At 33.5% G+C, this 25,136-nt stretch overlaps 4 protein-coding genes across 15 annotated transcripts; 1 reads left to right on the plus strand and 3 right to left on the minus strand.

The window, feature by feature from the left end:
* Positions 1 to 827: 827 nt before the first annotated feature.
* On the minus strand, positions 828 to 2,816 carry CYP93E1 (beta-amyrin and sophoradiol 24-hydroxylase). Its single transcript, NM_001249225.2, has 2 exons — positions 1,838 to 2,816; positions 828 to 1,758 (listed from the first exon to the last, which is right to left on the minus strand). Exons 1-2 carry the CDS (start codon positions 2,741 to 2,743, stop codon positions 1,123 to 1,125), a joined length of 1,542 nt encoding a protein of 513 aa, NP_001236154.2. The 5' UTR covers positions 2,744 to 2,816; the 3' UTR covers positions 828 to 1,122.
* A 5,235-nt stretch (positions 2,817 to 8,051) lies between these two features.
* Positions 8,052 to 11,049, plus strand: LOC100776257 (uncharacterized). 4 transcript variants are annotated; one of them, XM_014779495.3, is made up of 4 exons: positions 8,052 to 8,070; positions 8,221 to 8,302; positions 8,897 to 9,095; positions 9,970 to 11,049. In XM_014779495.3, exons 3-4 carry the CDS (start codon positions 8,926 to 8,928, stop codon positions 10,829 to 10,831), a joined length of 1,032 nt encoding a protein of 343 aa, XP_014634981.1. In that variant the 5' UTR covers positions 8,052 to 8,070; positions 8,221 to 8,302; positions 8,897 to 8,925; the 3' UTR covers positions 10,832 to 11,049. The 4 variants fall into 4 exon arrangements, with proteins under 4 accessions (XP_014634981.1, XP_006586230.1, XP_006586231.1 ...); XM_006586167.4 differs by lacking the exon at positions 8,052 to 8,070 and having other exon boundaries at positions 8,209 to 8,302; XM_006586168.4 differs by lacking the exons at positions 8,052 to 8,070; positions 8,221 to 8,302 and adding an exon at positions 8,333 to 8,574.
* Positions 11,050 to 13,243: 2,194 nt separating this feature from the next.
* Positions 13,244 to 17,667, minus strand: LOC547600 (phytase). 2 transcript variants are annotated; one of them, NM_001248259.1, is made up of 7 exons: positions 17,187 to 17,463; positions 16,650 to 16,841; positions 16,147 to 16,480; positions 15,831 to 16,048; positions 14,743 to 14,933; positions 14,001 to 14,285; positions 13,244 to 13,390 (listed from the first exon to the last, which is right to left on the minus strand). In NM_001248259.1, exons 1-7 carry the CDS (start codon positions 17,461 to 17,463, stop codon positions 13,244 to 13,246), a joined length of 1,644 nt encoding a protein of 547 aa, NP_001235188.1. The 2 variants fall into 2 exon arrangements, with proteins under 2 accessions (NP_001235188.1, XP_040873597.1); XM_041017663.1 differs by lacking the exon at positions 13,244 to 13,390 and adding an exon at positions 13,397 to 13,552 and having other exon boundaries at positions 17,187 to 17,667.
* Positions 17,668 to 19,709: 2,042 nt separating this feature from the next.
* Positions 19,710 to 23,652, minus strand: LOC100779466 (protein XRI1). 8 transcript variants are annotated; one of them, XM_014779497.3, is made up of 10 exons: positions 23,540 to 23,610; positions 23,371 to 23,446; positions 22,586 to 22,641; positions 22,389 to 22,508; positions 21,899 to 22,056; positions 21,076 to 21,139; positions 20,873 to 20,972; positions 20,745 to 20,785; positions 20,551 to 20,634; positions 19,710 to 20,298 (listed from the first exon to the last, which is right to left on the minus strand). In XM_014779497.3, the coding sequence occupies exons 2-10, from the start codon at positions 23,391 to 23,393 to the stop codon at positions 20,018 to 20,020; spliced, it is 927 nt and encodes a 308-aa protein (XP_014634983.1). In that variant the 5' UTR covers positions 23,394 to 23,446; positions 23,540 to 23,610; the 3' UTR covers positions 19,710 to 20,017. The 8 variants fall into 8 exon arrangements, with proteins under 8 accessions (XP_014634983.1, XP_040873619.1, XP_040873618.1 ...); XM_041017685.1 differs by having other exon boundaries at positions 21,905 to 22,044; positions 23,540 to 23,608; XM_041017684.1 differs by having other exon boundaries at positions 23,367 to 23,446; positions 23,540 to 23,564.
* Between the last annotated feature and the right edge of the window lie 1,484 nt (positions 23,653 to 25,136).

Genomic DNA, 25,136 nt, shown 5'->3' on the forward strand with positions numbered 1-25,136 from the left:
TGCTCTAAAATTTAAATTTCAATTAAATATAATTAATGTATCTAGGTAACTTCAATTATTATTTTTTATCAATCCAATGAAACTTTAAATTTTAAAACAACGCAACTAGTACCAACACTAGATTGAGATTCTTACATGTTGAAAAGTCTAACATCCTTAAAATTTCTTATTAGTGGATAGTGTGCCATTCTTAAAATTTCTTCTTAGATGTTGAAAACTTACCGATACTTAATGTAAAAATATTTTATCTTATTAGTTCATAACTTTTTTTTTCTTTTATAAAAAATATTAATATTCTTGCACACCTCTTATTTATTTAATACTTAGTAAGAGAAAGAGAAATAAAATAAAAGTGTAAGTATAATAAATTATAACGTATAATATGTCTTAATATTTCATACAAAAATTAAATAAGAAGTTTTTTAAAAATATAATAAGAAAAGAGAAATAATGAGTACTGATAAAGCTAGAGAATGATTCACGTATCATTATTACTCATATAATATACCACTTCTTCTTTTTTCTTTTTATTAAATATATTCTTGGGCGCCTCTTATTTATTTAATACTTAGTAAGAGAAAGAAAATTAAACAAAAAGTGTAAGTATATAATAAGTTATAAGGTACGTATAATAAGTCTTAATATTTCATAAAAAAAAAAGAAATCTTAAAAAAATATGTAAAAAAGAAATAATAAAACCTTTGTAGTAGAAAATGATTCATGTATGATTACTCAAATAATATAGGACTTTTAAACAGAGAGCACAATTATGAATCGTGATTAAATGTAATAAGAGAAGATAGAGATGAGAATAAACTAAAGCAGAGTAAAGAAAAAAGTGATAAGTGATGTAATAAAAAACAAAAAGAAATAGTAGGCAGCATTCTGTATTCATTGGCCTGATTAACTCCTTTAAATTATTAGGCAGCATTAGAGAAATGGACGGGAATAACTACCAAGCCACCACTTATTTCCATAAATAATATACCCCTGCCACCAAGTTTACAGAAGCAACGCTACTTCCCAAAACAAATACTAGTGCCACAAAGTAAGCAAAAATAAGGTAAAAATATAGAGTAGGTAAAGCACACACAACTAGAGAAACCATTCCATTCACAGTCTTCAGGCAGCGAACGGAGTGAAACGCGGAACAGGCTTGCACTTGAGTGGCTTGGCCAAAAACACAGTCACCCTCCCTTCCTCAGACATGTCAACATGATGGTTTTTACCATCATTAACGATCCAGTCGAAGCACTGGATCAAACTCGCTAGCGTTGCTTGCATGACAAGCAACGCTAGCGAGGCTCCGGGGCAGCTTCTTCTCCCGCTCCCAAAGGGCAGGAGCTGATAGTACTGCCCCCTCACGTCAATCTTGCTCTTGCCCGGGTCGTCGGAGAACAAGAACCTCTCCGGCTTGTACTCGAGTGCGTCATCCCAGTAATTTGGATCCCTACCAATGGCCCATGTGCTGATCAAAATAGTGGAATTTTCCGGAATGTCGTAGCCTTCAACCTGGCATGTTCGCATGGCTTCTCTTGCGAATATTGGGGTTGGCGGGTGCAGCCTTAGGGTTTCCTTCAGCACTGCTTGTAGGTATGGTAGGTTGGGAATGTCTGATTCTTTGACCAGCCTTTCTTTGCCTACCACTGACTCAATCTCTTCTCTTGCCTTCTTGAAAACGTGGGGGTTTCTCACCAGCTCCGCCAGTGACCACTCTAGGACGCTTGCGGGGCCGTTTGTGCCGGCGATGAACATGTCCTGTGTGTGAAGGATCAGTTTCAGATTTCACTTGTTCGATCTTAATACAAAGAATAAGAAAAGATTACCACATACATACCAGAGCAAAGGCTTTGGCACTCTCTCTAGTGAGCTTATTGTCAGCACCATCAGCTTCAATGAGGTTCAACAAAATATCAAAAAGATCCTTCTTCCTATCAGAGTCAGCATCTTCCTTAGCCCTAGCCTCCTCATGCTCCCTCAACACCTTCTCCATCATCGCATCCACCTTGTGGTGAGTTTCCATGTTCTTCTTCCCAAACCCTTGCAGATCCAAAGGCCTCATGAACCCAATAACATCCCCCAAGTTAAACGCCCCAAGCAACTCCCCGACCTCCCTCACCACCTTCCTCAACCTGGCCACCTCATCGTTTTCCGCATTACTCTTCTTCCCCATTATCATCCTCGTGATGATGTTATTCGTGTGCGTTATGAGCTCCTTCCTCATCACCACCTCGTAATTTCCATTGCCTGAAATCTCCATCATTCTCTTGAGGAACGCCTCCACCTCGCTCTCGCGGATTCTCACGAAATGCTCCAGGGTCTTCCCGCTCAGAAGCTCCGTCATGCAGAGCTTCTTCAGGAACCGCCAGTATGTGCCGTAGGGGATGAAGAAGTAGTCCGCCGCGCCGTAGGTTAGGCTCTCGCTCGCTATCATTAAGGGACGGTTGCAGAATGCCTCCTCCGAGGTTTTGAGGATCTGCTTGGCCGTCTCCGCCGACGACGCCACCACCACGTGCTTCGAACCGATCATGACGTGGATCAAGGGTCCATAGCGCAGTGATAGCTTGTACAATGCTTGGTGGAGCAGTGAACGGAGATATGGCGCGTGTCCCAGCAAGGGTATTGAAATTGGAGGACCCGGTGGGAGTCTTAGACGCTGTGGTTTCTTGAAGATGGAACGTATCAGAATGGTTGATATGAACCATAGGAAGAAGAGTACGAGGTAGCCTTTGATGTCTAGCATTGTTGAGTTTTGCTAAGGTTTAATGTTTAAGACTATGATGAAGAACTACTCAACCTCCTATGCTAACATGAACGGGTTTGAATAATAATGTTTGGAACATAAATAGAGGTGTTGGAATCACAATAGGTACACTTAGGACCGTGTGTGATTGTGTGAGAGCATGCAAGTTATTATTTTTTGCGATCCTCGTGGTCTTTTTATATTTCCATATATTTGGTTGTGTGTGTTCCTCGTGCTATATATTATATTAATGAAATTTCCTTGCTTCGAATGGAGTTTCTTTTTTTATAATAATAACAGAAAGTTCCTAGCTTCGAGTGGAGTTTATATATATACCTTTCATTGAGACATCTGAAATTATGTATCGATAAGCTATAAATTAATGTACGTCCTGTCCGCATTATATATATATATATAGTTAAATTAATGTGCATGCAGTGCACACAAAAATGTCGCACGCTATTTTTATATTACTTTTTTTACATGTTTTATATTATTATTTTTTCACAGAATGTCGGATCACCTAACATGTAAAAGGGAAATTATTTGGGTATAATAAGTTTGTAAAAAATATTTTACAAACAAGAGATAAAAGTAAATAAAAAAAAAACAAGACAGAGAAGTGTGTGGTATAATTAAAACAAGTAATTTCAGGAAAGAAAAATGCTACCAACATATTGTTTTTAAAACACATTTTTTCTTGAATGTTATATATTAAAAATTATACAATTGTGTAGATTTAAATTTTTATTTAACGAGTCTACCACTCATAATTTTATAATTTTTAATTAATATATAAATTATATATATATATATATATATATATATATATATATATTATATTGTTGGGACAGTATTCATGTATTATGTATTATTTTTGCTACGAATACTGTCCCAACAATATAATTTGTTGTAATCTATATATCACTTACAAAACTCCATGACAGAGATATATAGTGAAAAATAATATTATACAAAGTCTAGTAAATATTTATTATATAAATTATATAGCTCCTTATGAAAATAAAATAGTAAGATAATATATAAAATATAGTACAACGTCTGGATTCTCACAACTCCCTTTCAACCCGTGTTCTATTTCCCTGTATTCACAAGGGGTATACAATTTTTACGTGTTCTGTGCGTCTAAAAAGCTCCCCCATATATATATATATATATATATATATATATACTTGCACCCTTGTTCCGTACGTTAATTCAATAAATATAAACCGAGAAATGTTACTCACACTTTTTTTTAGTATTCTTCTTTTAATATTTTTTTATGAATGACATAAATTTATATTGAAAAATGAAATTATCAATAAGTACTATTTCTCATTTATTGATTCTCTTGATTTATAAGTTGGACCCAAAAAAATTTATTGATTTCAATAATATTCAGGCAATTGTGAAGATAGTGTTAAAAAAAGAATGTTAGAAAAAAATGTTAATTCATCTATAAAGCAAATTATAGTATGTGTTTCGATTCGATATATAGTAAAATAATTATATCAATATGATTCTATTAAAATTAATTATGAGGTAAATTATTTTTTTGGATAATAGATATTAAAAAATGTATAATTTTCAGAAAATGTTGTTTGTGTATTTTGAACCAAAATTAATTTTAAATGTGTAATTATCAAAATAGGTTTTAATTTCTATATTTATTTTTCTATTATAATTAATTTCTTTGACATATATATATATATATATATAAGTTGAACATTTTATGGATGATTTTGTATCTTTAAATTGTTATTGGTTTTTAGCTTTGGGTATTTAAACGTGACAGGCTCACATGTATTTTCATAAATAGATTTTTTAAATATTTTTAAATAAATTAAAATAAAGTCTTTTATTTCTTTTGTCATTGAGTTATCATGTAACACAGTGGGTCGCTACATGGGTTGAAACCAATAAAAATGGCCTAATGCAAGTTGGGTTTTTAAGAGCAAATTTTTGGGGTGCAAACAGTGATAGTTTGGCTATCACATTTTTTTAGCCCAATACACTTAAAATATAAAATAAATGGGACTTCTTCTCCTACATCAACCCAAAACCATCCAAAAGATTGATGTGGGGGATAGAGAGGGGGAGAAATTTGAAACCTTTTTTCCTACTCCACTATTCACCCTAAATGCAATTTCCACATCAACCTCTTTCACACTTCACCTTCATCCAACACTCCAAGTCTTCATCATGAGTCAAGCCTTAAATTCTTCCAAGCAAAGGCCACAATTGGCCATCCTTGTGCCACCCTCCCTTGACCAACTTTTCTGCCAAGCCTTCTAAGACCTTCATCCTTCCCTCTAAATAGAGCCTCAACCAAAGTTCATGTCACACAAACTACTAGATAAAGTTAGAGTAAGTTTTAAGAGGGAGTCTTTTTTACATTCTAATGAGGAGTACTATACGGTACGAATGACTTATGTATGAAACGCACGAAAGAATTTCTGATAACAAATATAAAATTAAAATAGTAAACTTTTGATGTTTTTTTTTACAGCATAGCAAACTTTTGATTCTATGTCACCAATCCCATTAATCATGGAAGCTCTAGGCGTCTCCCATGGAACAATCTCATGGAGCAAATTCTAAACATTTCGTGTGATGAAACAGCCATTGGAAACCTGCGCTTCCAATTTTTATTTTTTATTTTTTTAACATTTCTTACAATGCTCTGCTCTAGATATTAATTAAATAACATTATTAGAAGGTAAGATGCTTAATTTGTGTTGAATTTGAATGTAAGGGTTTCCAATGCTTGATTTGCACCACCGCACCGGTGCACTGTTAAAAGCCTATAAAATGTTATTTCATTGGACCGCAAGAGAAGAGAAGCATTAAGTGAGAAAGATGATTCCCAAGAAGAATTGGAATTGTAATAGCCGAAGAAAAAAAAAACTGAAGGGAAAGCATAAAATAGAAAGAAGAATGACATGAAAAGAAACCACATATATAAGTTTTCGTAGCTATGAAATTGAAGCAAAGTTTAAAAGGTTGCCCAAGTTGGTCAGAGCTGTTATTGTTAGATTTATAGTGCCAAAGGAAATTGTCTGTAATGTTCAGTTCCTGCGTATAACTGGGGTATTGATTATTGAATGCGTGATTTATTAGCCATTCCTTTAGAGAAGTTAGAGAGTTTGTGATGTTTTGTTGTTGCAATGTAACTAACTCTTGCAGATAGATGAAGAATTGGAAAGTGATGAAGACCAGATTCCTGTGTTTTGCAATTTAACCCGCATTGAAATAGGCGCATTGGAGAATATAGTCGGGACTGGCTGGAAGTGTTAGAAATTCTCAAACATTGCCCAAATCTTCAAAATTTTGCCATAAATCAAGTGTGATGAGTTTAAGGCCTTTAAGGATGATTCTTTTTTTATTGTTTTTTCTCACATAATTGTACTAATTTTATTTCATGTATGTTGTTAACAGTACCACAATTGATGAATGGTTTAGTGAAGGAGAGGAAGGAACTTGGCATTGTCCACAATATGTTCCTGGATGCGTCTCGATCATTGCACCTCAGGCATGTTGTCTTAATGATCATAGGCTCCAACGCAGAGTTTGAAATTGTGAAATACATCATGAACAATGCAAGACTTACAGGACATGACAATTTGCAGTTTCACTAGGAGAGGTGAACCAAAAAAGCTTGAAATGATAAAAAAAAAACAACTATCATTGTGCACAAGACTCTCTACAAGTTGTAGACTTTCATTTAATTGAGTAGTATCAAGTAGTGTCGTGAAAAATGATGTCAAGTTATTTTCCAACATAATACACAATGACCTGAGGCAGTGTCACAAAGCATTTGGGCACTACGCTTATGAGGTTCAGTTGGTTTCTATTGCAATTAGACAGTAAAACCAAAGGATGCAATTCTCCATTTTTAAAGATCAACTTAAAGAAGGTTTCTTGAGGAATGATTTCTTCATTTAGTTTTTTGGGAAAATACCATTCTCCATTTTTAATGATCATTTTCAAGGATGCAATTCTTTGCTGCAGCAGGTCATCACCTGTGCTGTAAACTTGAAATCTTTGTTCGGCACTTGATAACATAGTATAAATAAATCTGCTAAGATGAGACATATGAAACATAAAATCCAATGTCTAAACTGAACGCCATAATCCATATACTTAAATGTAAAATGTGTAAAATGTAATATATTCTAATTTCTAATTGCCTCGGTGGAAGTTGAGATTTTTCTCTCACTGTTATAATTCAGTCTGATATATCATGTGTTCTGTTTTTGAACAATCTGATAGCGACCGTTTGTTAAGTTTTATACCTTTTCCTTGTGCCTTATTCCAACATTTCTAAACATTATTTTTAGACTAAGGCAACAGAGCTATATAATGTTACTGTGTGGGAAGCTAATTTTTCACTGACAGAATTCACTAGCTTTTTTTCATACTAGAATTTGTCATTGACAAAAGGACCAAACAGTAACGGCCAGAGAAAACAAATATTATTAGCAGTACAAAAACAACAGTTGAATCATCAGCCAACAAGAAGAGAAAGTGAGGGGAAAATTCACATATCTTGCAAGCCAAATCTAAAGAGAGCCCATGCTTGGTTAAGCATCAACAGGGAAATTGGCCTGTCCTTAAAAATATATAACATATTATATATTCTTAACATATATTATATACTGTACAAATGTTAAATATTATCATGATTATAGTTAATTTAGTCTAAAAATGTGTGGTATTTTTTTTTGAAAATCAATAAAATTAACTAATATAATTATTTTATTGATTTGTGTAATTTTATCATAAGTACTTTATATCAAGGTCCAGAGGAATCTTTTACACGGCTAATTACGCCAATAATAAACTTGTTGTAACCCCAGCATTATCAAGCACAATGAGATTACGTCCACAAAAATGGAATTTGGCCTATTCCTTTCCATGCTGTCCTTCCACTATTTCATGAAAATAACATGACAATTATATTAATATTTAGTGATAATATTTAATTTTAAAAATCATCAAAGCTGTATAATTTTAAAGGGACATTACAAGAATAATACAAGTAGTGACAACAAAAAAGTTAGATCCGCAAAAATGAGAGAGATGTGTTTCCCCATAAAATTCGTTTCTCTGTCCAAAACCCAACATTCTCTCCTCCACAACACATCCTCACACTCTCTTTCTTCTCTCTCTCTATATATATATGAGACTCTTTATCTCTCTCCCGTACATCTAGTTACCATGGACCACCCATCGCTGATGAAGAGAGAATAGAACGTGACAATTCCAGAATACTAAAATAACAACAACAACGCTGCATCTTTTATCATCTAACAACAATGACCGTGAGCCCCTCACCCCCCACCATGACCACGACACTTCCTTCTAATAAATCCATCGTTTATTCTTTTTCTAATTAATTTTTTCTTCCTTCACAAATTTTCTCTTTTTCATATTACTGATCCAGTAATAAATTATTATTATTTTATTTGCAGGAGTAAATAAAGCCAAACAAAGCATAGTGCTCGTAGCATAGAGTTGTGACCTCTCTCATTTTACTCGGGGACCAAATTAAAGGTATCCATGGCTTTCTCTCTCTCTCTCTTCTTTATATTTGTCTTGCTTTGTGTTTCTTTATAACGGGCCTCACCCAGAAAATGAATGAACTCACACAAAAAACGTTTTCCCGCTGTCTTGTTTGTCTTTCCTTTCATTTTCCAAGAAAAAGTACAATTTTTGAGAGTGAAAAACTGCTGTCTCATTGCCTATCTAAGCACCATTAACAGAAAGAACCTTCCATAAGTTCCATTTCTTTTGCTGGCAAAGACTTCAACTTTTCATCATTCTGGGTAACCCTTTAGGCTTTAGTTTCATGCAATTAATGTTTCATTAAAAATATTTTGGTTATTGTTTCAACTTTTATATATATATATATATATATATATATATATATATATATATATATTCCCCCCAAGGAGTAGATCTACATAAATTAAATACATGCATTGAGATACAAACTACAAAGGCTTATCTATAATCAACCCTTTAGGCATTAGTTTTATGGAAATGGTGTAGAGATGAATATGGTGTTGTACGTTATTAGATAAGAGTTAGTAACAAATTATAAAATTGTGTGTTGTGGTGGAATATTATATATATGTGTGATGGAAGGTCGCCGGAGGGTAACTCTACATGAACAAATGTCAGCTTCCGATAACAGCCGAGCCCGAGAGCTAGCCGGCTTGACCCTTGACGACGTGTTAGGGAACCAGAAGAGACCTTCTTCAACACCTCCCAGCCAACAACTTCCCAAGAGCCGAACCCTACTTGACATCATCAAAGAAGACGAGAGCAACAAGAAAGACCGCAGGTAACATATACAAAAGAAAGGAATAGCTGCCTAGCTCCACAGGCTGTAGTTTCTAAATTTTATTAATGGTGCTTAATTTTTCTGTTCTCTATAACTTCATTTATGATATGATCATGTTTTTTGGTTAGGATTGGGTATACTAGTAGTTGTTTTATAACCTCAAACAGGTCAAATAATGACCCAATTGGATGGTGTAACCCAAATATTATTCTCAATAATTCGGCTCGTTTTTTGTTCAAACTCATTGGTGCTTTAAGTGTCCTTGTAAATCAGTTTTCTTCTTCCTTTTGATCTTCATTTCATTACTACTATTTTCGTATTCTTGGTGGAAAGTTTTTTTTTTTGTTACAAAACTTGTAAAAAAAAAATAATCCTTCGAAAAATACTAGTAATTATATTGATTTACTTCTTCAAGTTTTTGTCCTTAATTAACTAACTAATAATTTGGATAACATATACATGTTATAGTATTCATAAGAATTGAAACAATTATTCTTTGTTTAGAAGAAATTTTTTACTTTAAGGGATATGTTTAGTGAGAAGTAAAAAAATTAAAACTTAATTTTAGTCATATGATAATACATGAATCTTTAAAATCATTTTAATTAATGACCATCTTAACCATAAAATCCACTCTTTTAATGTTCTTATACTTCCATTACTGAAAATTTTTAATTTTACATTTATCACTGAAGATTTAATTCTTTTAGTGAAATAATAAAAATATGTTGATAATATATGTTATACAGTTTATTCATGTTATAAGGTGATAAATTTTATATTTTTAATTTTTAATAAAAATCGGACTCACAAAAAAAATTAATATTGTAGAATAAATCAATAATATTGACTCAGTGAATAATTTACTTGGCAGATCTTGGAAAGCCTTCAAGGACAAGCTTCGGCTGAAGCGCGCAGGCTCAGCTTGGACATCGACAATTCATATCCCGACTTCGGATGTTCCTATCCCTAACCCGAATAGCAGAATCTTCACCCAGTTTGGTCACCGCAACTCGGTCCAATCCCCGACTCAGACTCTGACTCTGACTCACTCCGACTCGGACATGTCAACTCCCTACGATGCTCGCCAAGTCGAAGACCTCGACCCCGCCGCCGCCGACGACTCCGGTTATCCGGCCACCATGCCTCCCGCCGTCCGCCCCCAGTTTAGCCGCCGCGGATCCACCCGCTTCGACGGCGACCCCTCCGGCGAAAACACCGCCGGCACGCTCCGGCCGCAGCTCTCGCGGCGGAACTCCACCAACATGCCGTCGGAGCCCTACAAGCGTGGCCGCGTGGTGACGTTCCGCGACACCTTCGACGACGAGGACGACGGCGGCGAGAAGCCGGGGGAGGGGAGGGCGCTGTCGGCGAGGGAGGCGGTGGCGGCGCAAGAGGCGGCAGAGGCGGCGGCGCAGGAGGCGGAAGAGGCGGAAGAGCAGGCGCCGGTGATGATGTCGCTGATGGACTTGCTGGAGGAGACGGACAGGGAGATGGGGCTCGAAGGATCGAGGTATATATTGAGTGATGATGATGAGGATGAAGATGAAGATGATGATGGTGGAGAGGGTTCTATGGAACACACTTGCTGTGTTTGCATGGTGAGGCATAAGGCTGCTGCTTTTATACCTTGTGGCCACACCTTCTGCAGGATGTGCTCAAGGGAGCTTATGGTTAGTAGGGGGAATTGCCCTCGCTGCAACAATTTCATTTTGGAGATTCTTGACATTTTCTGAGTTTTTTCTGTATAATTTCTGGGAAATTGTTGTGTTTACTATTTTTTTAACTTTTTTTCTCATTGATTGTTACTGTTCTTGATTATTATTATTGCTATTTTGGGTTTGTTTCTCCCCTTCTGAGGTGCTGTTCTGAGGTGTGAATAGGAATGGGGATGATCATGTTAATGTTTCTTTCTTGCCATGCATAGAGATGAAGTTTTCGGAGTTAGTTTGTATTTCCCTGGCTCATAATTTTTCTTCTGTATATGATAAAAGTTATGTAATTAGTGTTGCGAAATGGAGATGATGATGAGAATGGATAAGGCATACAATTTCTTTCATGCGAGTCCTTACCAATGATTTTTTTTTCCTTCCTCAAGTTAGGAAGGCATATTTCTGCAATTCAAATGATAGAGCTAGCGATAAAGACAAGTTTCTATGTTCTGTAATCTTGCTTTTTTTTTTTCATGAATGGATTTGAAAATTCTCAGCTTATTAATGTTTCTAACTGGGTGATACAAGTTATATTGCTTATTTTTCTGTGTCCCAATTGGGGTTATAAATTTGAATTCCACAAGTGAGGTGATGATGAGAATGGGAAAGACATCAATTTTTTTTCTCCAAGGTCGCTGTACATGCACTACATTGCCGTGAGTCTGTCACCACTCTTACTGTATCGGCGATATTCCATAAATTAGGAACATAAATATCATCATTTTTATAGCTGCAGGTAATTCAAATGACTAAACCTGCAATTCCAATAAAACTAATTGAAGAAGTTGTAATTCAAATTTAACTTATATTTGTTTATGTGGCATTCATTTAACGCATTGTGTGCACGGCCATGCAAGATGTAAGATAAATTAGGCATCAGCATAATCTCCCAAAAAAAAAATTTAGGTCTCTAAATTTTTTTTATTATTAACTATTAATAAATTTTAACTGATCAAAATAAAATAATTTAAAATCTTTCTCTTTCCTAAAAATTAGTCGATCAATATCATCTTTTTAAAAATTAACCAATATCACAATTAATGTCATTTAAAGTATTTTATTTATCCCAAAAAACTAAATCTCTATTAACTTTCTTTTAACCCATCACAACAATTCCTTAACTAACTTATCTCACTCTTCATAAAAAAAATCTATTTTTCTTCTTCCCTTAAATGAAACCTATTGTCTATTGATCAAACTTTGTCTCCACGACTCAACTCAACGGATTTGACATCGTCTGGATTCTGAACGCTTATAAACCGCATACATCCTGACGTCCCGCGTACGAAGTCTTTCTTCTCCATCTCGATGAATTGGTGAAACGATTCATTTCATGGGCATGACTCTGGATATGCAGTAATACAATACGTATCACGTAGCACCCTTGCGCTTGACACAACATCTAAACAACAAAATTTCTGTCTGTTTCCAATTTCAGGTTCTATCGTTCTGTTCATCGATCATCATTTTCTGTATTTATTTTAGATTTTATTTTATTTAGATTTCTTTAATACTTAGTTAATTTTTTTTTTATTATTTACAAAAGAAAATGTCAAATAGAAAGTATGAATCTGATTATGAAAAAAAAAAAAGTTGAAGAGCTAATTGAATCTCATCGTGATGCCCTTGATAAATTTGTTATTATTCATAAAAATGACGCAGAAGCAACTTCAATAGGTGAAAATGTTATAGAACAACCACTGATAGATCATACTGACAACGAGAAAAATGTTATAGAACAAACACTTATAGATAATACTGACAACGGTGTAAAACAACCACCTAGAGATGATAGTGACAATGGTAAAAACGTGATAGAACAACCACCTATAAATAATACTGACAACACAAATAATCATAATTTCAATCAAAAACTAAAAGACAATATTTTAGAAATAGGAATAGAAGGGAATGTTACAAGATAGATTGAATGTGTTAACTACTTTATCTATTGAAAGTGAAATGTTAGAATTGTTTGATTATAAAACTCTGATAAATGATTTTACAGCTAAAAAAACTAGAAGATTAATATAAAAATTGATATTTTATATAATATTTCTTGTAAAAAAAAGACCCCTTTAACATTTTTGCCTTAAACCCCAAAATGTCTGTATACTCGTGTATAAGCAGCAAGATATTGCAACACTATTTACGCCAAGGCAATTTTCATTCTCATTTAGCAAAATATTAAGGATTTACAATTTTAATGTTTCACACTCTGTATATTGATAGTTAACAAACAACACAGTTTACTGTAATATTGGGCCCTAGTAGTAGACTAGTAGGAGCGTTAACATCTTTTGAAAGATAGATCGTCTGCCTACTCTACTCAACCCAGTAGTGACATTTAGCACTATTAGGTTTTCCACGGAGGTTTATATTCAGCTATTGAGACATTTTCATCAATGACAGCAAATGAACTCCTCCTCGTGGCTCTTATATCGAAGCAATGCAATCTATGTTCACCCTTTGATGGATGGGGCATATATCAGGTTGTCTCACTATGTAAATTTGATCCCCAACTTCCTTGTAAGAGTCCTGATTACGATACCAACTCCACAAAGCCCAAGTTTCATTTTTCACCTGCATATTACACATCGAAGAACTCCAGATATGTGTGAAAGTTCTAATACTTTTTTGTTCAGCCATTTTGAAGTTCCATAAGTTAGACACGCGAATGACCTCAGCTAAAAATAGATTTTATAACTATTTTGAGACCCTGGAATTCCTTTGCTTTTGGCTCCCCTAAAGTGGAGAGAATGTACTTTAGAAGATGAAATGAAATAATAACTATTAATAAGATATCAACTGTTGAGATTGTAATTAACATTAAATTTTGTAATGCATGTATTTAATTTTATCACAATTACCATCTCTTCATTTTCTAATCAACAATTGTGAGTGCACTTTATTCTCTAAAGTGTATTTTTCACTTTAGAGAAATCAAATCCCAGTGAAAGGTTATATGCTCACTGAAGAGTTATTTAATGTTAACAACACAGCATTCTAGTATAAGCAAATATTTATTCATAGAATCAGAACCTAACATGATATAACAGAGCTTTAAATGTTTAACTATCCACAAATTAATGTGTAGTAGGCATAACTACAAATATATCAATTTATTGAATATAAATAACATTTGTACCACCATGCTTGGGGTGGGGACATGGGGTAGGGAAAGGAATGGTACCTCTAGAATCCCATAGCCAAAGCTACTTTCTCTGAAAGCACTGTAATCTGGCTGGCGATCCCAACAAAACTTACTCACTTTTGTACCAAACGTAAAATTTGTTGCACAAAAGCCACCCATATAAGGATCAGGAGTACTTAATGGATCGGGACAATGACCAGGCTCGTCTGCGAATTTGATTGCCATCTTCTCTCTGTTGCCCCCATCCCCAACTGTAATATATACAGGACCACATGGATCTAAATTGTAATTGTAAACTCGGTTTGACCTCTCATAGGCATGAACCTGTTATTCAATTTAAGTAAAAAACAAAAAGCACAAGCTTAGTCCTAAATCATAATTATTTGACTTAGTACCTGTGCATATATTTCAGTATTGTTGTCCTTTTAATTACATGCCAGTGGTGACCAAAGGTAGGAGGCAGATCAGACAAAATTCATTAACCTGGCTAAGTGTTCCAATTTGCTTCAGAAAATCAAACATCATTTGATTACCATGATATTCAGATTGCTTTTATTTAATTATTATATGCTGCCATACAGAAGCAGCTGAAGCTTTTAACAAATGCATATATCCCCGGTCTAACCCAAAAAATGTAATTAAACATCCCTTCACCATTAGAATAAAACTTTTTTTTTCACATTTTTCTCATGACTATGATAGTTCCCAGGATGTAAGAGAACAAGCCAAAATGGATTATCACCATTTTAATGCTTAGGACATAGGAATTAGGATGACTCACATGTCCATTAAATATTATATCCACACCATATGCGTATAATAGGTCCTCCATCTCCACCCTCATGCACTCTGCTTCTCTGTAATGGGCTTCATAAGAACTATACCATGGTGGATGCCAAGTAACTACAAGCCAGGGAGTTATTGATCTATCAACATTTTCCAGATCTCTCTCCAACCACTTGTATTGTTCAGCTGCCATGGCAATAAGCAGCTCAGGTAACAAGATAGGTGGGATAAAACAAAATCAACTGCACTTGAATTGATTACAAAGCAAAATTTAAACACATTCAACACCCCCTAAATCATTCTTTCCAGTATAACTGAATATTATTACTTTTCTCTATTTCTACAAAATGTTTTCTTCTCCTTTTTTGCTTTAATTGTAACTTATCAGAATTAAAACACATTGCTTCCCTTTCATATTAGACGATATGTTTGACTTCTTTTGACTCAATTTCTGAGTTAGGGCATGATTGTTATATCAGATTTTAAAACCTTCTTCCTGGTCTAGGTTGACATGTGCTCATGATTAATATCATACAAAATACATGGTCAATCAAAGTAGTTCCACAAGTAGTAGTATATAAGTGAATCCAAATTTATGGCTAACTGAAAACCATTCCACATTCTTGAGAATCACAACGCAATGAAGTTTCATATGTGTCATCCTCTTAGCTCATCATTTTTTCATTTTCAGTTATAGTATTTACTCTGATGAAAATTTAATGAAATATGACAATTTTAATAAAAAAAATAACCAGTTCATTTAATGATGATAACTTGAAGTTATTTCCCAGTCAGTGCAGTGTAAGAAAGTCTAATTAACTTCTCAGTTTTGGGACCTTCGCTGGTAGTATGCTAAGTTACTAACAGTTAAATCCATCCCAGTTAACCATGATTTCCCTGCAGAGTCAAAACTTCAAATTCACAAAATTCATTTTTTCCTTATAATTTGTTTCTGTTCTGCCTGTTTTTCAAGCAAGGATTGAGAAGCCTGCCTATTAAATCAATACTAACAAGTAATATCCCAAACTAAATCAATGAAAGGAAAATGACTGCACAGTGTAAAGGGATAGAACAGGGAAATACCCGTTTTATCATAGTTAATATAAGCCCCAAGCATAATAAAATGAATGCCTCCAGCATTGAAAGAATAGTAGAATGTAGATGAAGATCCACTTTCTTGAGAGGGGAATGCAAACCTAGAACTGTAGGCCACAAATGTCCTGTTTTCAGCCTGTTTTTCTATTTCATGATTTCCTTCTACCACCATTATTGGAACGTTAGAAACTAGATTCTGCATAAACCTGGAATCATTCAGTTATGGTAGCATAAGAAGATATAATATAAAATATAATGTCATGGTTCTTTTTGTTTAGCCTCAAACTATTCTGTAGAAATTTACCTTCCCCAATAATCCCATCGAGGCTGGTAGGTTTCATGTATAGGAGTTAGTGGAAACGAGCAACTATAACAATCAGAGCCAGTTCCATTTGTGAGGTACAGATTCGCGTAGGTTACATCACCAATCAATAGAAGAAGATCAGGTTCATTACTAGTCAGGTGACCGATGGTAGTAGTTGTATTATAAGTAAGACCAAGATCTCCTACTACAGCTACTTTGCCTGGGTAGCTCTTTGAACCAGAAATTGGCATGGTCCTGAAATAGTATATATCACTCATGGCTTGCAATGAAGGATCTCCACATTGATAATAGTATAGTGTGCTTGGTTCCAATCCTACACATACAGTAAAAAGTACTTGATGTAACATGAAACTTGCATTGCGTACAATAACAACTATAGTTAAAGAACAATGGCCAAAGTTATTTGATAACATATTACATAGTATCAGTTTGTCCTATTAAAACTCTTTCTAGGAAACAAAAAGGGAAAAAAGATCGATCACCTTTGAGTTGAACGTGATGGATGATTCCAGATGTGTAATTCTGAAGGCCTTCAAAAGGATAGAGCTGGTTGTAGATGAGAGACTGGCCTCTAGCTTCATGCACTAATTCAAATCTTGAAGTTCCATATTGAACAACACTTGATACAGTTTTAGGGTCTAAAGGCTTGATGTCGAGACCTATTTGGAACTCCCCTGGTTTTATCATATCACCAGCAAAACCAACATGAACAACACCATCGGGTTAAAACTATCCCAACCCCATTTGATGTATGATCAATTCACTAATTATGTGTGCCCTTGAATTCACATTAGATGATTCATAATCACTTTACCAGCTAACATGATTTTATATATACATTCTACTAAAAAATTAATTCTAACTCCGGATATGGTTCTGAGGTGAAACAAGCTTAAATAAGTTAGATAAGAAAATTTTACTCCTAACTTTCTCTAATAAAAAGATTTAAACATAATTCACATCACCTCAAAATCAATTTTAATCATAATGATATTTTAGTACAGTGTAAATGGAGCTACCTGTAACCCAAGATATCCAAACGGAGTCATGGGAGGTAGAGAGAGAAACCGAAATCTGTTCGGGCTCGAAACCCCGGACGCGGCGGCGAACTCGAGGATCGGTTTCCGGCAAGTCGACGGCGACGCCGCGCAAGGCGGGGTCGAACGGAACGGTGACGGGATCAAAGGGACCTTCGAGGGTTGACGGAATATGGCAGTGACCGAAACCCGCGAGCAGAATTAGCAGAAGAATAGGAGCACGATGAAATTGAAGAAGAGAAAAAGTAATTGACGCCATTGGAGAATCCAAACGCGGAACGTGGTTTTGTGTTTGTTGAAACGGATGGATTTGGTTGCGTGTGAGAAAAGTAAAAAGAAGTGGAGAGTACGGAATATCTTGGAACTGGAACTGAGACTGAGACTGACAGTGTAAGAGTACAGAACCGTTTGCCGTGGGAACGTCACGTGGCAGTTTTAATTTTATACTATCATTTTTTTAACCAAAGAGAATCAGAATTGGCCAAAAGAAGATAATCTGAAATATAATCTCTTTGAAATCCTTAGGGTATGTTTGGTTCCACCTTAAAAATATGTTCAAGAGTAAAGTTTTACATGCAAACTCAATTTAAAAGAAGGAGTAAGACTTACGATAGCTTTACAAAATTTTAATTCAGACGTGCCCTAAGTGACACATGTGATTGAGAGGCAAGATTATTACCTATTGGACAACCATTCCAATTTTACTCCTATTTGCCTTAAAACCAGTTTCATGAATCTTGGGTCTTCTATTTCAAGTTCTTAAGATCATTTTCTCCGTCAAAGTAGATTAACATACGACTTTTTTTGTTTTTTCTCAACTCTTTTTAGTTGTTTTTATTTCCTTAACTCTATCTCTTCATCTATTTCTTTAGGTTTAAACTCTATCGATAATAAGATGTTGGACTAAGTGACACTAGACTTAATCATTTTAAGTAAATTCTAAGTTTAACTAATTCTAAGTTTAACTGTTGGGCTAAGTGACACTGAATTTAGTCATCTTAAGTAAATTTTAAATTTGACTATTGTGGATAAAAAGAAATATAATTAATTTTTTTTATTAGAGGTGATTAATTAGATTTTTTAGCGAAAAATAACCATTCGATGAAGTCTTTAAATACTCTGTACGCATGTAAATTTAATTTCAAGAACATTGAGATCACACTTGTAAGCAAAAGTTTTGTTTTGCCTTGTTGTCTATGGACATATTGTTCTTTTAGTTGAAATTAAGTTTTTAATTTGAATTCTAGATTGCTTGTAATTTGTCCTTTTAGTTAATGTATTTTTTTCCTTTTTCTTTTTCGTTGTACCTAATACATATTTAATCTTAGTTATTTGCATAATTACATTCATTACTCATGTTAGCTTCACAAGTACTCTTCTTTGCTATACCTACGGAATCTAAATCAAGATTTTCTGTTGTGTAATGTCTAATTACTTAAGAATGGACTATATGTGTGAAATATGAAATAAGGTTTTTGGTTTACATATTTGTAAAACTAATGACATATGATGTTTTAATATCATATATTTGTAGTGTTCAAATAAGTGCTTACAAGAAAGAAAGAGAACCTGTAGATCATTTCTTAAAAGCATGTTTTTACCATTTTAATACAATTTTAAGGACCACTTATCAAATTTGGATTGCAAGCTAAAAAAGAGGCCATATATCATCATCTCTGTCCTAATAAGATTTTTCTTAGACTGTTCATAGATCGATTTGGTTCGAATTCAGGGAAAATAAAATCTGAATCAATTAAAGATTAAAAAAAAAATCTAATATTGGCCAAACCAATGATAACGAACGGATTTATTCAATTTTGGATAATCGGATATCCCATCAAATTTTTTAAGAAAAACATGATTGTATCATGATTTTAACAAATAATGATGTCTTAAATGCTACTGACTTATAATCAATTAAATAATAACATAAAAATTATAAAAAAATAATACATTATTAATTGAGTAAATTATAAAACTTCATCTATATATAATAATTAAAAGAAAATAAACTAAATTATTTAACAAAACTTGATTTTGAAGGCAAACTAAAGTAAAACAATGAAAAGATTCAAAAGAACACAATAATAGGTAAATTAAACATTAAAAAATAAAAACAAATAATAGAAATATAATTGATTTAGTTTGAATTTAGAAAGTATGAATTTGATACATGAAATAATCAATATTAGATTTCAATTGATTTGATTTGGGTCTAACCAACTAGAACACACGAAAAAAAAAAATCTAAACTAATTTAATTGATTTAGTTCGAAATGTCAGGTTCATCAGATTGATCTAAACCAATAAACAACACTAATTCCTCTGTTGCTTGTAACCAGTTGAACACAGGTTTTCTAATGAATATATTCATAATTTTACTAACTTTAGCCCTTAAAAGTTTAATTTTAATCAATAATACATCCTGGTTATCAATGTCAAAGTCTTCATTTGGTTTGCATTCTATATTTTTAAATCAATATCATTAATGTTTGAACTAAAATGTTAATTCTCATATATATCATAGATTCAAATTCTAAAGCAAGTTACATTAGTTTTTAATATGAGCTAAAGCATCGGGACTGATCGAAAGTCCCATTGCAGAGTTAGCTCAAAGAAAAACATCTACCAAGAGAAATGCCACAGTCATCTAGATTCCTCACCTAGGATACAAACACTAAGGTAGTAAGGTGGTGTTATTTATAGATGCCAATAAGAACAAAAATTGCAATAACAATTATAAATTACCAGGTGTTTTACATACAGAAAATGAAGCCAGACCCAAGAAGAAGTCAGTAGTGAACACTTAAGGCTTAGCCTTTAGTTCTCATAATGGTGATGCTACCTTTTCCCCCTTCAATGTGAATTCTTGTTTTTCCAACAACGGGCTTCCCAGAAAATGCTGATTTTGGGTAAGCTGATGGATCTTCCATACTTTGTTGTTGGGACTTCAAAGGAGGTGGTGGAGACAGAATGCGCTGATTTATTTCCTTCAGAGTGACATCTCCATGGGCACCACAGGGTTTAATGAAGGCAAATGGATAGGCCACAGAAGCAGCTAGCTTTGTGGGTGTTTCTATAAATGATTTTCCACCTATGCAGGTAAAAGAGAGTCAGAATTTGTTTTTATGTAAAAAAAAATATGAAATTAATAGATCCTAGCTAAAGTCTCTTTTAACATTTGACAACAATTAAAGGCCCGTCTTGTGAGTGCACCAATATACAGCCACAAGAGAATCCAGTACGATGGCAACTTGGAGGATTTTCCTAGATGAGAAATTAAGCAGATATCCCACTACAATTAAAACTAGCAAGAAAAGCTATAACAAGGAAAAACAAAACAAACCTTTGAAGATGATATTTTTGGGGGTTTGAGTGAAGCCATGTTGAACCACATTTTGTTCACATGCTGGTGGGAAGTTGCCCAGATCTACAATAGCATATATATTTTTTTTCTTCAAATAAGAGTCAATTTGTACAGGAAAGAGAAAAGAAATGAGAAATAGGAAGAAAAAGTTAATGGCAGACAATGTCATATACCTGCAACATCAACTTGAACCTCATCTGCCCCAGAAAAATTCCTGAGTATAACATAATCATAATTCATAAGATTGTTTTTGTATAAATAGATATATGCCATATATTAGTGGTGGTCTTTAGAAGCATACAAATCATCAGGACACAATTGCATTTCAGCATCCTTAAAGCAATCTGCTAGCCACCCTTCAGCTGACTCAAGGTCCTCATAATTGGAAGCTGATGCACTTCCTAATGCATATTTCAATATGATTGGTTAAAGATAACAAAAGCCATATCTAAAAAGAAATGAAAAAAAAAAAAAAATCATAGCAGAATATGGCAAAAGGTAAACCTGGTGTCCCAGACACCCATTGTGAAAATTCAGGGAAAACATCCTCCTTTGGCTCCTCCTTCCCCTATATACACAATGTTAACAGTCATACAATCTGGCAAAACAAAAAGTCCAGTACAATTATTAACTCAAACAATATTTCATCAAAACCAATAAAGTACTACTGTACACACATGAGCAATATCCTTGAGCGGTAGTGTCTATGCTGACTATGTGCATTGCAAATCATTAAATCTTGAAGGCATAACAAAAGAAACAAGATTGTTGATCAACCCAAAACACTAGAGACCCACAACAAAAGAGAATTATTATAAAGGCTAGAAGATACTTAAATATATGAAGTTATGAGCCAAACACCTCAATATCAAAATTTAACAGTCATAAAATAATTTAAGTTAAAACAGGGTTCTATTATATTAAGCCATTGAATGGCTACAGTAAACTTGCAGGGAGAGAAACTTGAATAGGTTCTACTTCACAGATGGACCAATACAATGTGGTAACACAAACCAATATGACTGAACTAATCCTCTAACAAAACATAATTATGAAATTTAATCTAATCTAATATATCAGAAAAGAGAAATCTTGCAGAAAGAACAAGGAAAAGTAGCACAAATTTTAGTTAACTCAACACATCATGTATTCCTTCCTTAGACAACCATATCATGTTAATATAACATGGAACATACTTAAAAAAATATAAAATATTTGCTCAAATTAAAGTATTTGTGCTTTGATTTTTATTTTTTTTGGCTTGACCCATTATGCTACCGTGGGTGTGAAAAATAGTTCAAGGTAAAAGCTACATACAAGCACTGACCCTTACTTTCAAATATGCTGAAGACATCTGTTCATTGGAGAGTAAATGACCCCCATCTTGAGAATTGAATTGTAGCATCCGCCTTCTCTTAATTTGGTAAGAACTCTTCAAACATTTGTCTGATTCCTTTTGTACATTATTTGACTCTGAAATCAACCCTATTTGAATTAAAAAGTATAGCATTGTACATAAAAGAAGGATGCAGGAATAAAAATAATAATAGAAATTAAAGGTGACCCAATGCATGAGGCTCCAAGCTAGTGGAACCTGGGGAGGGTAGAGAAATGTACACAGGTATACCCCTACAAGCAGAGAGGTTGTTTCAATGATTTGAAATTGTGAGCTCCAAATCACAAGGCAATAACCTTACCATTGTGTCAAGCTCACCCTCAATTATAGAAATGTAAAAGAACAAAATATTCAAGTTGCATATGGTGATTGTTATAGACAAAGTCAGACTGCCTGCCAGATAGAAGTGTCTTACTCTTACCACTATTATTGACATTGTACGCAAAGTCCCCACAAGCCTTCACTGGGGTTGTTTCATCATTGAACACAAAGGAAAGATCTTCATTTTGAGAAACTCCATTCCATATCCCTGGTGAAATTTCTGCTCAATCAAGAAAACCTTCTCTCAGGCATCAACTATTTAGACTAATTTAACTTAAAACCACAAGTCAGACTTACCATAATTGAAACTCCTTTGGAGACAATAATCCTCCCTATGCCAATCCCATGGCTCCCTGGTACAATTCAACATGGAGTAAAAAGCAAATGCTTGTCATGCAACATTGAAAAAGGTGCAAGAAAACACAAAAGGAGACAATCCTAAAACCAATTGGGCAGAATCACGAGGGATAGATTGTAGACATCATGATTTGAACAACAGACAAACCAAACAAAAGTACATAGAAGTTTGACCAAACCAACCACACAAATAAATTGCAGTACTATTACCAACCAAACCACAACACAAATAAAAAGAAACAGAACCATCGATTACAGCAGAAAAGGGCAAAAAAAAAAAAAAAGAACGAAAGAAAAGGGGGGGAATGATGACCAGTCAACACCATCATCATCCTTCCTCTATCCACAAAAAATCTAACATGAATCGACCATCTCAAGAGAAAACAAAAGCCAAGAACAGAAAATTTCTAAACCGACCAGAGTTCACAAAAAAAGCAAAAAAAACAACAGCAAAACGAAGGTCAACAACCCCCAAACATGAACGAACCAAATAACTAAAAAAACACTAATATTCCAAGCAAAATCCCAAGAATTTCACGGGAACCTACTTCATGCCCCAAATAAAACCACAGAACAAAAATTGAAGAGCATAAAACTCAGAAAGTACATGTTTGAAACCAAATGCAGTTCCCAAAGAGTGTTCTTTTCCCAAGAAACAGACCCTTTAAAAAGAAAAAGACTGAGAAAAAGAAAATTAAAGGGCAGAGACACACACACATACATACTTGTTGTCATTGCTGTAATCCATTTTCAGTAGTAGCAACCAAGCAGTAGTCACTGATCAGTGTTTCTCTCCAACCCCTTCACAAAAATAATAACCGTTACAGAGGAATTGCTGCATCAGATGCAAATATGGCATATAAGAAAGGAACCAAAAGAGAAACCAAAAACCACCCTTTTTTTTTCTCTCTCACTACATGTGTGTATACATATGTTCCCTGGTTAGTGCTCTTTTGTCTTCCTGTCTTGTTTTCCATTTTCTTGGTTTGGTTAATATATTATCATTATTTCCATAGTGTATGGTATTTATGATTTATTTATTTAGTTAAACTTGAAGAATATCTAACCACATAATCCAAGAAGGGAAGGTGGGGAGGAGGGACAATAAAGGGTCCACGCTAACACGAAAACACAAGATACGGCAAGCGTGCTTTTACTCACTAGGACCCACTCCAGTCATTACTATATTTAAACTAATATTCTTTCCATTTGGATTGGATTTTTTTTTTTTATGAAATTCGATGAGTGTTAAAAGTTAAGATTTAATTGGATTTGTAGATTAAATTTTGTCATAGGAATAATACAAAGTAATTGAATTTTTTAAATCTCATAAAATTTGCTTTTGTTTTAGAAATTCGGTATGATTTGGTCAAACTTTAATTTGTATAAATTAAGCGTTTTACCTCTATTTAAGTAATTTAATTGACGGAATAATTTTTTTAATGAATTTAAATATGATATTTGATTTCTACATTAACTTAACGACTTATCTCTTATCATCAAAGCGAAAAAATTCTAAAAGAAATCTTGCTCTTTTTATATGCAATTCTATCCAAATATTCAGGTAATTCGAATTATCTATCCCTAACTTAACATAAAATATTTTTACTAATCATACAAATTAAGTAAATTAATGATCCACTACCTATGCATGTGACAATTAATAACGCATTAATTAGGTAGGATACAATTTGTTAACCAAACAAACAGTCTGCATTCATAAATACTAATCCAAATATTGCAAACTAGAAATTTATAATTATAGGACTTTGTTATTTTATTATTTGTTATGGAGTCTATATAACATGAATAAAATTAATTGTATTTGTATTTGTTATACATTTGGAGGTAAGTATATGATATTTAACAACTTATAATAGGATTGATTTTTTTTTATTTTTATTTTTGCTGGGTTTGAATAATATTGCAATATTTGAATATATAAATTTTAAATAAGGATGTACTGTAAAAATAATATTGTCTTAATCTTAAATTTTTCTAGTTAACATTATGATATTGATAGTCTTACTCAGCAAAAAAAATATGATATTGATAGTCTTAATTTATTTTAAAAACTAAAAGCATCGAGAAAATATTAACTGAAAAAAATCAATAAAAATATTAGACCATATCAAAAGATTATATTATTTTTCAAGTATATGTTTTTTTAATAAAACATTATTGACAATGAAGTTGTAATTACTTAAATTCTATTTAAGATTAACAATCTTATAAGATAAAAAAAAAATTATTTGATCTTGCAAGATAAATTGAATGTATTAGTCATTTTATTTATTTATTGAGAGTAAAATATTATAATTGTTTTATTATAAAACTTTGATAAATAAATTTGTAGTTTAAAAACTTAGAAGATTAACATAAGAGACTCTATAAAAAGTTTCACCTATGGTTTCCAAATTCCTGACACGACTATGTCAAAAATAGATATATTTTACCTACAGATAAAAGATTTACAAGAAAATATATTTTA

The sequence above is a fragment of the Glycine max genome, chromosome 8, assembly GCF_000004515.6.
Source record: "Glycine max cultivar Williams 82 chromosome 8, Glycine_max_v4.0, whole genome shotgun sequence".
In the NCBI taxonomy this organism is placed as follows: domain Eukaryota; kingdom Viridiplantae; phylum Streptophyta; class Magnoliopsida; order Fabales; family Fabaceae; genus Glycine; species Glycine max.

Excerpts from the sequence above, each read along its gene's own strand:
- LOC100776257 (XM_003530812.5), top strand. The coding sequence starts at position 8,890 with ATGGAAGGTCGCCGGAGGGTAACTCTACATGAACAAATGTCAGCTTCC. Across the intron at positions 9,096-9,969 it reads AGCAACAAGAAAGACCGCAG|ATCTTGGAAAGCCTTCAAGG; the intron begins GTAACATATACA and ends TTTACTTGGCAG.
- CYP93E1 (NM_001249225.2), bottom strand. The coding sequence starts at position 2,743 with ATGCTAGACATCAAAGGCTACCTCGTACTCTTCTTCCTATGGTTCATA. Across the intron at positions 1,759-1,837 it reads GTGCCAAAGCCTTTGCTCTG|GACATGTTCATCGCCGGCAC; the intron begins GTATGTATGTGG and ends CTTCACACACAG.
- LOC100779466 (XM_041017683.1), bottom strand. The coding sequence starts at position 23,393 with ATGGATTACAGCAATGACAACAA. Across the intron at positions 22,509-22,585 it reads CCAAAGGAGTTTCAATTATG|AAATTTCACCAGGGATATGG; the intron begins GTAAGTCTGACT and ends TTGATTGAGCAG. Across the intron at positions 20,786-20,872 it reads CAATTGTGTCCTGATGATTT|GAATTTTTCTGGGGCAGATG; the intron begins GTATGCTTCTAA and ends TGTTATACTCAG.
- LOC547600 (NM_001248259.1), bottom strand. The coding sequence starts at position 17,463 with ATGGCGTCAATTACTTTTTCTCTTCTTCAATTTCATCGTGCTCCTATT. Across the intron at positions 14,934-15,830 it reads TATTAACTATGATAAAACGG|CTGAACAATACAAGTGGTTG; the intron begins GTATTTCCCTGT and ends TTGCCATGGCAG. Across the intron at positions 14,286-14,742 it reads ATATAATATTTAATGGACAT|GTTCATGCCTATGAGAGGTC; the intron begins GTGAGTCATCCT and ends ATTGAATAACAG.